The sequence below is a fragment of the Haliotis asinina genome, chromosome 15 (genome assembly GCF_037392515.1).
Source record: "Haliotis asinina isolate JCU_RB_2024 chromosome 15, JCU_Hal_asi_v2, whole genome shotgun sequence".
Classification (NCBI taxonomy): Eukaryota; Metazoa; Mollusca; class Gastropoda; order Lepetellida; family Haliotidae; genus Haliotis; species Haliotis asinina.
The window spans coordinates 40,738,999-40,754,041 of record NC_090294.1 but is presented as its reverse complement, the minus strand read 5'-3'; the positions used below and the strand labels follow the sequence as shown (position 1 = coordinate 40,754,041).

Genomic DNA, 15,043 nt, shown 5'->3' with positions numbered 1-15,043 from the left:
TCAAGTACAGTTTCCCATCAACACGAGCACGAATTTTGCTGCTGCTCTCTTGAGACTAACCGCTAGGCCGATTTAGATAAAATTTTCAGTGATGATGGTTTGTAGCCTGAAACAGATACAATATTAAGATATTGTCAACTTCCGGCTTCCGGTAAGGGCAGATGGCACAAAATGTCAAAATCTTTAGACCCCAATAACCCCAAAACTAGACAAGATAAATTGACCAAATGTTCTCTCAATGTAGACAATGTAGACATCACCTTTTATCGATTCAACGCATAACATATGTTGGCCGGGAGAATATATTTTTCGCAATTTTGGAAAACTGAACGTTTTGCCTATTTTCACGTTTTGACTGTGACCGTGTTTCAAATCTCTTTGACCAGAGTCAGGGAGTGAGTGAGTTTAGTTTTACGACGCTTTTTAGCAATATTCCAGCAATATCACGGCGGGGGACACCAGAAAATGGGCTCCACATATTGTACCCATATGGGGAATCGAACCCGGGTCTTCGGCGTGACGAGCGAACGCTTTAACCACTAGACTATCCCATCGCCCCCTTTTTGTCCAGAACGGCCTATAGTACAACCGTGTTCGATACGCCGCTAGACAACCTATACTATGGACTACTTAGCGTGCTCAAGACATGTTGATATCTTGAACAGTTTTTGAGTTACCGCCCTTGGCATTGGGCAAGTTTTTCCATGACGCATTTCCATGGATTTAATAAAAACACCACAACTCTGCGGAAACACAATAGATTTCATTTTACCAGGCATCAAACTGCAGATAACTGAATAGGAAACGTTTGCTTTACATTATTGTAATATACAAATCAGTAATTACGTCACCATTACGACACAAGACAGACATTACAGCAGCATTAAATCAGCGACAAATTAGGGTGTCAACATTTCACAGTAGCTGACATATACTTTCTTAGAAATGTCATCACAAAAACACTGTAACGGAGAGTCCAGCTGTGACGGACACTCCAGATGGTGTCCAAAGAAAGTAAAGATGTCCAGTGTAAGTAAAGGTGGAGCTATACAGTAAGTCCGAACACCGTCAGTATTGCCCAGGAGGCAGTCCTTGTTTCGCTTCATTTATTGCTCCGATTACATCATCCGTGATGTCATGATAGGTGAGTGAGTGAGTGAATGAATGAGTTTAGTTTTACGTCGCACTAAGCAATATCCCAGCTATATGGCGGCGGTTTGAAAATAATCGATTCTGGCGTGTTATTTGACTTATACTTTACTGTATTGTATTTTTTCCTAGCAACGACATGTACGGTAACAGCCCCACCACCAGAGAGCCATGTTGACGTATTGACTGGTCACAGCGGCTTGACCGTAGGCGGGACAGCAGTGTTCCGATGTTCTGATGGTTACATTGCCCTGTCCGGGGACACCAAGAGAGTCTGCAACGCTGATGGGTCACTGTCGGGGACACCACTCCAGTGTGAAGGTAACTAAAATAACATAGAGAGTGAGTGTGTCTGTGAGTGGATGTAGTTTTACGCCGCTCCTAGCAATGTTCCGGCAATATCACATTCTCACATTGTAACCACACTGGGAATCGAACCCGGGTCTTCAGCTTGGCGAATGTTATAGCTAACAGTTCATGGCTATGCAGTGATACAATATAGGACCCCAAACTGGCCAGTCCCTGCTTCATCTTAACACCGAGCGCCACGGTAACAACAAGTAGCGTATTAAAATGTCCAGAAGCAGTTTAAAACACAACACATTCATGCCCTTATTTGAGGAAGACCATGGGGCGCACAGCGGTGTATGGGGCTAGACATCCCTTGTAATGTTCTGAACCTATCTGGCTGAACAGTTTGAGTGGTTAGGCTAGGATTATTGTGTTTCAACGTCACACGATGATATGATGCTCCTGATATCAACCACTGAGATATATGTTCAGCTATTTACAAGTCGGGCGGTTGTGTCATTGAGAATGCTGTGTTGGCCATTTCTTGAAGCGAGTATGTGCCTAGGACAGGACAGCGCACGACAATGTTTTGTGGAAACAAAAATTGAAACAGCATGTTTGTGGAGCTTTTTCCAACCACATACGATTGCTGTTCAACAAGTGATGGCAACAAGAGTGCAAAACCATACTGCATCAGCATAAAAAAGTTTAAATTTTCATATATCCTTGAAATACTGCCCTCCTCTCTCTGCGCATTATTTTAGGCGGTCGAGCCACTTATTAAAGACATTACGGTATTCGCATTAGGGTTATGAAATCACTGCTTTTGAATCTCTTGTATCCGTGAAAATTTCCTGCCATCCGGTCGTTCTTTCAATGTTGGGAGGAACCAAGAGTGGCACGGTGCGAGGTCGGGACTATAAAGAGGATGTGGCACATGGGTCATTCCTTGGCTGTCTATATACTCCGTAACAGCTTTTGTCTTGTAGGGACTCACATTGTCAAGGTGGAGCAGGACGCGACTAGTTCCCGTCTCAGGTCGCTTCTTTTCCATAGCTCCAAGCATCTTGGGCAGGGCAGTGTTGCAGTAGTGAGTGCCAGTAACAGAGCTGTTCACAAGCAGGATATCAGTGAGTGAGTGAGTGAGTTTAGTTTTACGCCGCACTCAGCAATATTCCAGCTATATGGCGGCGGTCTGTAAATAATCGAGTCTGGACCAGACAATCCAGTGATCAACAACATGAGCATCGATCTGCGCAATTGGGAACCGATGACATGCGTCAACCAAGTCAGCAAGCCTGACCACCCGATCCCGTTAGTCGCCTCTTACGACAAGCTGAGTCGCCTTTTATGGCAAGCATGGGTTGCTGAAGGCCTATTCTACCCCGGGACCAGCAGGATATCAACAATTACTGACCTTTCAAAGCTGAAAAAAAGACGAAAAAATCTCTACCTGCTCTGAAATCCTGGCTTGAACACCACTGGAGGCTAATTTTCCTTGTCCACCCACATCATGTTATACGCTTGTTAGGGATCCGATAGAGGTAGATCCAAGTCTCCTCACCAGTGACAATGTGTTTGAGCACCTTTGGTCCATTTACTTGGTTCAAACATAATTGATATACAACGAGCACACTGAAGCCTTCGTTGTTTCTGTTCAGGGGTCAGCACATGAGGTACCCAACGAGCACACTGAGGCCTTCGTTGTTTCTGTTCAGGGGTCAGCACATGAGGTACCCAACGAGCACACTGAGGCCTTCGTTGTTTCTGTTCAGGGATCAGCACATGAGGTACCCAACGAGCACAAATCTTCCATAACTTCCAATGATCATGAAGGATTGAGTGAATGGTGCCAAGTGTCCAATGCTGAAGTAATTCGCGGTTTCATGTGGATCTTTATCAATGCATTTCTAGACAATTGTCATTACCTCCTCATTCATAACTTATTTTGGACGTCCTGGGCGGTGTTCATCACTAAATGAGGTCTTCACATTAAAATCACTCAACCACCTAGCAAATGTCCTATATATGATGGCGCTTGGTCCCACACATTAACCAAATCAACATGGATTTGGTCGCAGCTTGAGAAAACTGTGATCCGATGAAAACAGAAGCGAAGGTTCTCCTTGCGGAACTTCTTCATTTTAATCATAGTTATGACATCATCACGCTCTGACATCATAACGTTTTCAAATTGAATATGACGTCACAAATGTAGTCAGTTGATTAGGACTCGTCTGAGTCTTTTCATTGATGCTAAATATGCAGTTGTTTTATTTGATATATAGATATGGTATTGGTGTTACCATTACTTGTTGTAAAACTCCCGGAGAGTTTACATAATTTTGCGTGTCGAAACGATGTAAGTTGTTCATTGGTCACGAGGGGGGCATGGGCGAAGGGCGAGAGGACCATAAACAAACATCGACTGAACCAGACGTACATATCAGCCAACAATTCTCATTTTTAATTCTGCGGTCGCCTTTTTAGTATTCACAGGGACGTTTTGTCAAAATGTATTAATTGGAATTCGAGGTAAATCTTTTCGTGGCATCCCCATAGCTAGATTTTACAGACGACACAAACGAAAATTTTAGAGTTATCTCCCTTCTATCGACTTGCATTCGCAAAACATCGGTAATTTCCGTGCATCATGCGTGATTCAGTGTTACTCGAGATAAAAACTACTACCACGAACTACCGAATGAGTTGCCATTGGCAGTGGGGTAAACTGAAATGTACGATATGTATGTATAGGGTTAGAAAAAGTCTCGTGTTCCTTTTTCTACATACAGTTGGCACGCTTCGGTCGGATGTGTCGTGTACAGTTCAAGACCCTGCTCCTGAAGACAATGTTGAATACTCTGCCACGAGGGAGATTGCCGTCAACACCGCCGCGATCTACACGTGCAAGGAGGGATACACCCATGCCTCTGGTACCTTAGTCAGGGTGTGTTCTGGAGAGGGAGCACTTCTTGGATATCCACCTAAGTGTAGACGTGAGTTTTTTATCTATCATTATTATATATTTTTGTTCTTGATTTGTCATCTTTTTATTTTATTATTTTAAAGGGGGGTTCAAAATAGCACCATCGATTTTTAAGTATCGGGGAAATACTAATAAAGGTATTTAGAAGTTAAACTAACATGAATATACGACACGGTTTATAGATAACAACGTCTTTTTATTCTTTATTACGTCGTTTCAGAACAAATTCTTCCCCTTCATTAGATGAAACGTTATGATAAAGAATGCCAACTGATGAAGGAGCAATGATTAGCTCTGAAACGTCATGATAAAGAATACCACTTTATCATTGACCAATCATTTGTTCTGAAACGTCATGATAAAGACTATCACCTGATGAAAGAGCATTAATTAACTTTCAAACGAGAATATCACTTAATGAAGGATCAGTAAGTACATCTGCAACGCCATGGTATAGAATATTACTTGATGAAAGAGGTGAATCAACTTTGTTTAACCTCGTTGGCGGTGAATCAACATTGTTTAACCTCGTTGGCGGTGAATCAACATTGTTTAACCTCGTTGGCGGTGAATCAACATTGTTTAATAGTCATTAATTAATTAACAAAAGAAACACATCGTGTTTTAAAGCTTGACTGATACACAGATCTTCAGTTCGCTCTCGTCGCTATGGTTTTCTTGCCACCAAACTCTTTGTTATTCCTGTGCAAAATTGTGGACTATGTTAAACGCAGTTAAGTGTTATATTGTTGAAATTGTTGTGATTGTTAAACATGTTCTAGATAATGTATTTGAACAATGAAATCAGAATTTTAATGTCAATGTACAAGAATAAAAATATGTAGCCCATGTATATACGTGTCTCTTCATCTCTATAAGCCAATATGGCGGTCAAACGTGAATAACGAACAACGGATATAGCGAACTAAATCCCTTGGTCCCTTGGAGTTCGTTATATCCGTGTTCTACTGTACATATATATATCGTTGATTCATGTCAGGAATACGTGTTTGTATTTACAGTTTCAAAATGTTTCATCACTTTAGGTTCAGAAAACAGTAAAGCTTGATGTCACGAGTTACGTCACGGATATATTATGTCGTCATGTTTACTTTGTATACAGCTATCGAGTGTGACGTTCCTGTACCGAAGCCATGTGACAATGCACAGACGGACTCTGGGTCGAAGGTCGCTTATAACGAAGTCGTGACCTACACCTGTCTTCCTGGTTACACTCTCTTGGTGGGGAATCTGACCAGGGTTTGTACCCAAGAGGCGGTTCTCACGGGGATAAGGCCCAGATGTGAGGGTAAGTTTGACTTTGTAGTTTTCTTGTATTCCATACAGCAGTCAGCAATGCAGTAAAGCCCATCCCGAGTCGAATTTGAATATGTCGAACTTACAGTTCTCTCGAAGTCAAAGTTTGGTGAATGCGTATTCCTGATTTAGTTGATTTTGTTGAATTTGTATTCCGTATGCCTTTTTATCACCATATCGGGGGTTTGTTGAAAGGATGAGTGGATTTAGTTTTACACCGCAGACGGCGATATTGCAGATACATGAATACGGAATATAAATAATCGAATCTGGCCCGAATCAGCATGAGCTTCGTCCTACGCAACAGGGATACGTCGATACGTGTCAACCACGTCGGCGAGTCTGACCACTCGATTCAGTAGTCGGCCATTAGTTTACTGAGGACCAATTCTAACCCACGAGTGACGGTTTCGACAAACTTTGGTTAGCTCGAAGTATTTACGAAGATCTCATTAACCTCGGTATATCTGTTTGCTTGTAAGAAGTGACTCAGTCATCTATGGGGACGTAATTGCCATTGCGGAGTTGCGTCCCTTAGGCAATATCAGGAGCCCATAATCGTGGGTTCTTATCCCGATTTGCTGTGATCATGTTACTAGGTAGGTTTGTCAGTACCATACCCATGGTCGTGGGTCACGTCTAGTTTGTAATTGAGTGTGGAAGTTCAATTTTACGCCGCTTTCAGCAATATCACGGCGGGAGAAACCAGAAATGGGCTTCTCACATTGTACCCATATGGAGAATCAAACCCGACTCTCCAGCGTAAGGAGCGAACTCTTTAACCACTTTAGCCCACTGCCCCTAAAGTTTGTTAAATGCCTCTCATCGGGTATTCCCAGATGTAAACTTACAAGTCGCGACATACAGTCAAACACTGTAGTGAAACCTTGGTTCTTCAGATCTTTCTTATGCATATCGTTTTCAGTTGTGTTGAACGTCATTTCAACTTCCACACAAACCTGTTGCACTTCCACATTGTTCATAGCGATGATAAACCCAGGACAACCCCATCGATCTCGCTGTCTCGATGTACCCGTCCTTGATTTGTTACGATGCTTGGTTTAACTTACTTACAAAAACGCAAATTTGCCAGAAAATTTTGCTATGGACAGGGCGTCTTCATGTCCGTTAGAATGTTGTTGTTAGTGGAGAACTAAACCTGAACATGGGGAGAGGAGCGAACGCTTTAACCACCTGGCTACCCCAACGCGAAGTACGAATGGTTTTCATTCTTTGTTCATGGTATTGACAACGATCGGTCAACAGATGCTAATACATTGACTCCTTCAAAATACTATGATTTTATGGTTGTTGACCTTGCCGATCATGATGTTATATTTTGTTTGTTTGTATAATTATTGTCATGTTATTCTTCTTTTTTTGTGTGTGTGTAGGGGGTGGGGGGTGGGGGGAGGGTTGGCTTTGGTTTGCATTCCTTTTCCTTTTGCATTGGTAGTTTTAAGATTAGAACGCGTTAGTAGTGATTTAATGACTCAAGTAGCGAAATCGGTGTAACATCGTTTCCACCGCTGACATGGACGTGCATGAAGTCACCGCCTCATCCCTAACGTAAAGCACGTCATTTGAATCAGAGACGTCAGTAGTGTAGGGAACGTTAGAATTGGAACGATCAACCTCTCCTGTCTTACGTCTGTTACTGGTTCAGTCTCACCTTCAATGACCGAGGGGGATGCTTGGCTAGCCAAGTGGTTAAGGCGTTAGCTCTTCAATACTATCTATGTAAATGGTATATGAGGTCAGCGACCCCGTTAGTCACATCAAGCACGGGTTACTGAAGATCAGTTATAACTCGGATCTTCACGGGCCTGGTCTCACTGCTAGTGGTGATGATCATGACATTTGGTCTAATCATGTCACCAACCAACCACCAACAGTTGCCATAGCACCAGTAGAGTGATTTATTAATATATTATCGACAATTTAATAATCAAATTGGAAACACATGTTCAGAGAGGTATATTGTATTTCGCACGTCGGTTAATGTCAGTGATTCTAAAACGATTGATTTGCACGTGACTAGTAAATGCAAATCGATTCTCAGTGCATTCTAATCTTTGAAAGGTTAAATGCCACGTGCAACCAAAAAATCAAACATAATTAAAACACAAATATAACTTATTCATGACATGATCCGAACACAAGTGTAATTTCCTGTAAGTTCAGATGTATTTTGAGATTTGAGGTGAGAGGCAAGAGTTAACCCCCCACCTTTTATAATAACGGACAAGATTCCAGATGAGTCACCAAGTTCATCAGAAACTCAAGTACACGGATTACCAAGGGTTTACTAAACAGTTAAGAACTATTGGAAGTTGGATGGGTGCACAAAAACACTTCGAGTTAGCTAAAGTACGCACAAACACAAAATTATTGCTTGAAAGGAAAACATTAGGACCAAGTGTTTTAACCAAGGTTTCATTTTGAGACAACCGTGGCTTCGACACAACAGTTACTGATGACATTCTTACCTCACAGACTGACTGATCAGAGGTACCTTTGTTCTAGAAATCCAGTGCAGCGCCTCCCTGCCCTCTCCTTCTAGCAACGTCATCCGCGAGTCCCCTACCCTTGTCGACGTTGGCAAACAGGCTTACTACAGCTGTCTAGAGGGGTTCACGCTGACCGATGGAGACTTGGAGAGGACCTGCGGTGCTGATGGGACATTGTTGGGAAATGCTCCAGTGTGTACAGGTAGGTTTGTTTTCTAGTGTCAGTATACGAACTCCTTCCAATTATAATGTTTAAGAGAACTGTCAGGTAAAATATGTACATGTATGCATTTAAAACTTGGATTGTATATAAAGACATGGAAGTTTTTATACAAGTGGTCCATGATTCCAAATCAGAAGGCATGGCAGTTAAGTATGAGTGAGTGAGTGAATATGGTTTTACGCCACGGTGTTTTAGCAATATTTCTCCACTATCACTATGGATGGACACCAGAATGGCTTTCCCACGTTGTACACGTGCTGGGAATCGAACCCGGGTCTTCGGCGTGTCGAGGCTAACTACGCTAGCTTATCGAGCCGCGATATATCATGATTGGGACATATCAGTAAAGCTACAGATTCTTGTATATGTTGAGCTACGTCCCATCCGGGATTCGACCCCATCTTCTCTGCGTGAGACACTTAATCGCCAACATACAAGGCCATGCACCTTCTATAAAAATGGAAAGCTGACAACTGGTATTCCAGATCATGCAGGGGCTACGAATGTTACTTCTTTTTGACAGTATTTCGATATACTCTGGCCTTCAGCATGACAATAGGACGCCTTAACCATTAGGCCACCCGACCGGCCCTGTCGGTCGGTGACACGTCATCGTCGAAGTAGTTGGTTTTGAGGCGACGGTCGTAGCCGATGCCATGACAACATGTACAATCTGTCCTCACCAGATGATGTTGGCCGGTCTCCGTTTCACCCTGTCTATGAGGTTTTTGTACACATATCCATCACCTAACACGAGGCAAGGTCATTGCCCAGACAGGTATCTACGTCACTTCCGGTGCAAGATGTCGTCATTAATATTGAGTTGAATTTAGTTTTACACGGCACTCAGCAATATTCCAGCTATATAGAAGTGTTCTGTAAATAATCGAGTCTGGACCAGACAATCCCGTGATCAACAGCATCAGCATCGATCTGCGCAACTGGGAAGCAATGACATGTCAGCCAAGTCAGCGAGCCTGACCAACCGATCCCGTTAGTCGCCTCTTACGACAAGCATAGTCACCTTTTATGGCAAGCATGGGTTGCTGAAGGCCTATTCTACCCCGGACCTTCACAGGTCGAACCTCACTGGAACCCTACACATCTACCTAACGGAATCATCTCTTAAACTTTGAAGTTTTAACTTATACAGTTTTAATTGCATGTCTGTGAGATGAGTTTCTATTACTTTTGATTACATTAATATTGAGCTGGGGCTTAAGGGCCCTGGATGGAAATTGGTTATAATTACCGTGAAAGAGAATTTTACGTCATATCAACATAAAATCTAAAGCAACTAATTATTTTTACAAAACAAGTCTTAGAAATGTTTTCAAGTTGTTTGCACTATGACAGAACTACAGAAGATCGTGCCACTCAAATCTTTAAGGTCTCGTGAGAATATTGAATGTACAAGTACACTGGGAAAAATCAATATGCCGCCAAGATATTGACATGGTATTGTTGCAGCCGACGGTAATAACACGGGTAATTAGACCTGCATTATATAAGAGATGAACAGACATACTAGTAAGTATATGAAAAACAGACCTGTCAACATCGACCAAACAATTCATGAGATTAAAGGGAGGTTTGTTCACACAAACGCTACATTCACTTGCTTCCGGCTTCTGAACAAAACATTGAACGTTTTGACCTAGCGGAAACTCCATCGTGCGGTCGGACTTCCAGACAGCTACAAAAAGTTACCAGAATGGTTTCACTCAGAAAAGTCAGGAAATAAATTTCCTGAAATTGAAGTACAGCAACCTGCTTTTAAATTTATAGAACGAACGCATATAACGATTGCATCAAATCTGAGCTACATGCTGTTTTAGCCGAAATGTGTACTTCGAAATACGTCTATAAAGAACTGAGATTGGTAGACCCTACAAGGTACATGATCTGGACTACAAGGTGTCAGATTTCTATTTTAATGGAAGTTGGGTGGGTAGATGTAGACCTTAGACCAAACCTTGTCTGCTGGTGTTTAAGTGTCTCACGCCGGCGGGGTCGAATCCCTTGTGGGACTCTTTTACTGAGAAAATGTCCGTCCAAATATATCGTCGCGGATAAGGAGGTGGAGGGGGTGGCAGTGGGGGTGGGGGAGAGGGGAGAGGGGAGAGGAGGGGAGACACTGCCTAGTGGTTAGAGCGCTCGCTCGTCGCGCCGAAGACCCGGGTTCGAATCTACCCGAATAGGTTCAGTGTGTGAAATCTTTTTCGGGTTCCTCTGTGCTCAGGATGAAAGAGCGGCGTAAAATCAAACTTACTGTCTATAAGATGTCGCTAGACAGTTCTACTGACACTCTGAGTAATGCAGAAGACCGACTTGTATTGAGTCTACACATTCTCCAAAATGTTCTAAGCGGCTTCGACAAGGCAGCGCGTCCCGACAGAAGGCCAGTTTGTTATTTGGGCTGTATGTCAAAGGGACAAAGGGAGCAAACTCGTGATGAGCATAGTAGAGATACGTGTGTGCACGTGTCTCTACCATGATACGCACACACTTTGTATTAAAAATCATTATATTGTTACTTCTTGGCAAGTATTAGATGAGCCACGATGTGACACATGACCCCAATTTGCATAGATGGGAACGCCCTCCAGAACATTCTGTTTGAAACAAGAGGAAAACAGGTTGTCGTCTACATACTGAAAAGTTCAATTTCCGCGTGCGAATCGTATCGTGATGGTGTCTTGCTGAACTGAATTGCTCTACGAGACACGCGTTAAACAGTAGCGATATTCATATCACGCCACGTTCAGCGTGTATTGCACGTGCATAATCGTCAATCTACCTGTAGCAACCAAGTTTATTCGTCCAGATTACTTGCCCCGCCTGCTTGTCACAAAAGCGTTCACTGCGCTGCTCATCTAATACATGTCAAGTTGTACAGGTTCCTGTGTAATACTGCAGGTCCAAGTGAATACTAATACATTGCGTGACCGTGTCACAACTGGTTGGGTCTATTATTGTGAAGGGGTGTGCCTTTGTCAGATGATTGTCACGATGTCAGAACAGCAGAGACAAGGTCGACGTTTGCCATCTCACTGTGGAGAAAACGTCAGCAATGTGCTTACTTTCTTTAAACAATTAGCTGCAGATGGTTTAATGTTTCTGGATTTTAGGCAGCGATCTCCCCTATTTAATGAAGTTTACACGACCCGCCGTTTGTGCCGTTTAACCTCCAGGGCCATGCATATGTTGAGTAGCTCAGGTCAAGCTGAACAACCTGTAGATGTGCAATGCTCTCCTTCAACAGAAAGGAAGTGTGACGTACCCCAGCCTTTGGATGAAGATAACACTCGGCGTGTATCGCCAGCGCAAGTCTCAGTCGGATCATACGCTGTGTATGAGTGTACGGTTGGTCACGTGGTATCGGGTAAACTCAGGATGCAGTGTCAGCCGGATGGTAACTTTGGCCTTCCTCCACCAAAGTGTCTGAGTAAGTTGAAGCCAGGGGTATGGAACATGAATAGATGTGATTTGTCATTGTATGAGAAGTCGATCTGTACTAGATGAATTATTCACCAAATTAATCATGATCCCAACGACTTTTTGGTTAGAGTAGAAAACATATGTTAGTATATATGAAAAAGTAGTAACTGTTCAGTTTTGAGACTTTGTTTGCAACAAGACCAAACTGAATTTATTTTTGTTTGTTTGCTTTTTTTTGTTGTTGTTGTTTTATTTCTAGTGCTCCCGTCGTGATATTTCTGGACTATTATAGTGTGGCGTAAAACTAAACTGAATCATTGTTTGTTTTGGATGCTCTGATAAAAATACAGTTCATTTGCTCAGTAATGTAATGCGTACACATTAATAGCTGGCCAACATTTACGTCACAGGTTTATATGTGTCCAAGTATATTTTTAGCAGCGCAAGCAGTGAGTTTAGTTTACCCTGCAAAGCAATATTCTAACTATGTGACGGCGGCCCGTCGATAATCTGGACTAGACAATCCAATGACCAACAACATGAGCATCGTTCTCATGATCAAGCCACTTACTTGCCGCTTACGACAAGCCTGGGTGTTGAAGATCAATTCTAACCTGGACCTTCACGGATCTGTAACAATGCGAAGCATCTGTCTTATTTTGGGTTCATAGAACCTGAGATCATGGCCACTGTTTTTACCCAGGGAGTAACCATGTTGAACTATTTGCTCAGGTGGAGCCTGTGGTGTTCCCAGCCCGTCGACTGACCGTCATGTCCAGGTAGTGTCCGAGTCCCAGGTGCCTGTGGCTGCTGATGCAGTGTATCGCTGTGACAAGGGATACACGCTACAGAGAGGGAATCTTTTCAGGGTCTGTCAGGGAGATGGCGTCCTCTCTGGACAGGAGCCACAGTGCGTGAGTGAGTATAATGCCGTAACTACTGCTTCCTGTCGGTGGTCAAGCTCATGACCCACAACCAGACCAGCACATCATATAGGAGTGTTTTCACCAGGAGCCTCACTGCGTGAGTGAGTGGGTGAGTTTAGTTTTACACCGCACTCAGTGTTCCTGCTATATAGAAGTGTTCTGTAAATAATCGAGTCAGGACCACACAATTCAGTGATCAACAGCATCAGCATCGATCTGCGCAACTGGGAAGCGATGGCATGTCAGCCAAGTCAGCGAGCCCGACCAACCGATCACGTTAGTCGCCTCTTACGACAAGCATAGTCGCCTTTTATTGCAAGGATGGGTTGTGAAGGCCTGTTCTACCCCGGACCTTCACAGGTCGAACCTCATTGGAACCCTACACATCTACCTACCATAATCATCTCTTAAACTTTGAAGATTTAACATATACAGTTTTAATTGCATGTCTGTGAGATGAGTTTCTATTACTTTTGATTGGAGTCTTTCTCTAAGCTATTACTGAACATGCTGAACACCTTGTTCACGTGACCAAAGTGGGTAAGCCCTTCGGCAAGCTGGCAAGGTAAGGAACCCATCTTTTGGATGACTCCGCAGGCTGTTAGGTACTTCCCCAGTGACAGTTGGCACGTCCCGACCCGCATAGTGGGTACTAAGACTGATTTTAGATTTCTGAATAAAATATTTTTGGCATTTCCAAAGCAACATGTTTGACTTAGGCTGAAATTGCTGGTAGTGTTCCTTTCTGGAGCACAACATTTAAAACATTTCAGTACTCTCCTTCCACTTTTCTTCCTGCACACCAAAACATCTGACCTAACCATAACTTGTGGACATATTCATCAAGAGGGCTTTTTTTGCCATTACGGGGGATATTGATGACTTTGTCTTCTTGCTACGGTTACATTTTTTGCATGCTTTAAGTGACGGATTTGATGTTTGCGTACAGAGATAGGAGTGTGTGAAGATCGCCGTGACGACTGCAGTGCTGTGTTGAACGGTGTACCAAACGTGTGCAGTGCCTTCGACGCCTACAGCAGTGACTGCCCAGCAACCTGTGGCAACTGCGGCTTGAACGGTTAGTATAAGTCTCCGTTATTGACATCAAAACTGTAATTGGTGGGTACTTGATTTTTTAAAGGGGTGAACATTACATGCATCGCTAAATGAATGAAATACACAGAACTGAATGAACTGAACTGACTCCTTAAGTGAATTACGTTTTATGTAGGTGGAGAAATATCTGCTCCAAACAGCGATAGTAGGTTTAACATTCTCATAGACAGAGAATAACATTCTCATGTGTTACACGCTCGTATTGCCGAACTGTGGGAATTCATTTGGTACTTCGTGTTAGTAGTGTTTGACCTGTTGCCTAACTCTGGTACTCCTTATTGTCATCCAATACCCGCGCTTCAAACAGTTCGGTAACATAAATAAGTTTTTGTTCACTGGTCACTCGGGCTCAAGGAACACAAACAAACACAGAGGGTACATCAACCCATATAGGGATGTAGCATACATACATGCAAGCCCACTGAGACCATACTTAACACCCTTACATTTAATAATCAACTCTACAACTGTAATGATTAAAAATAGGAGTTAATTACTAATATCGTTCGTCGAACGCATGGGTACCCGGAAGGGCAGCATGTATGTATTCACACATCCTTTAACAGAACAGTTATCTGCTGGAGTCTTTGTTGAGAATGAATTTTTCAAATTGGACGCCCTTGAAATATGTTTCAAACGCAGCTTTTGAGTTTTTGATAAAATTTATGGTGGACTTTACGGTCTTTACGTTGTGATTCTTACACTCATACTTATGATAATATATGGGTCGGCACAATCTTTAGTGGAGATTTTGTATCATCAATGTTTTGGTCTTTTTTTTGGAGGGGGGGGTGTTTTTGTTTTGGGGGGGAGGGGGTTTGTTGTTTTGGGGTTTTTTTAGTTGTCGTTATTATTATTGTTGTTGTTGTTGTTTCTTCTTTGTAAATTGGAAATACGAGACTTCCACCATTTACGCTACCTATTTTGAAGACTTTAAGCATGAAATTTAGGAATCGAACCATGCAGTGTTACTACAGCCACGATCTATCGGAATACTTCATTATATCTTCAATGCCGCAGTCAGCAGTATTCCAGCTCTATGACCGTAAATAACCGAGTCTGACAATCCAGCGTTAGCACC

The 15,043-nt window shown here is 42.7% G+C and overlaps 1 protein-coding gene across 1 annotated transcript in view; it reads left to right on the top strand.

Annotated features, from left to right (window-relative positions):
* Positions 1-15,043, top strand: part of LOC137266137 (uncharacterized) — a 50,503-nt gene that overhangs the window by 32,033 nt on the left and 3,427 nt on the right. The window contains exons 19-25 of the mRNA XM_067801627.1: positions 1,282-1,470; positions 4,236-4,439; positions 5,553-5,738; positions 8,273-8,458; positions 11,745-11,927; positions 12,653-12,838; positions 13,796-13,924. Coding sequence (XP_067657728.1) covers positions 1,282-1,470; positions 4,236-4,439; positions 5,553-5,738; positions 8,273-8,458; positions 11,745-11,927; positions 12,653-12,838; positions 13,796-13,924 — 1,263 coding nt within the window. The remainder of the gene's footprint in view (positions 1-1,281; positions 1,471-4,235; positions 4,440-5,552; positions 5,739-8,272; positions 8,459-11,744; positions 11,928-12,652; positions 12,839-13,795; positions 13,925-15,043) is intronic.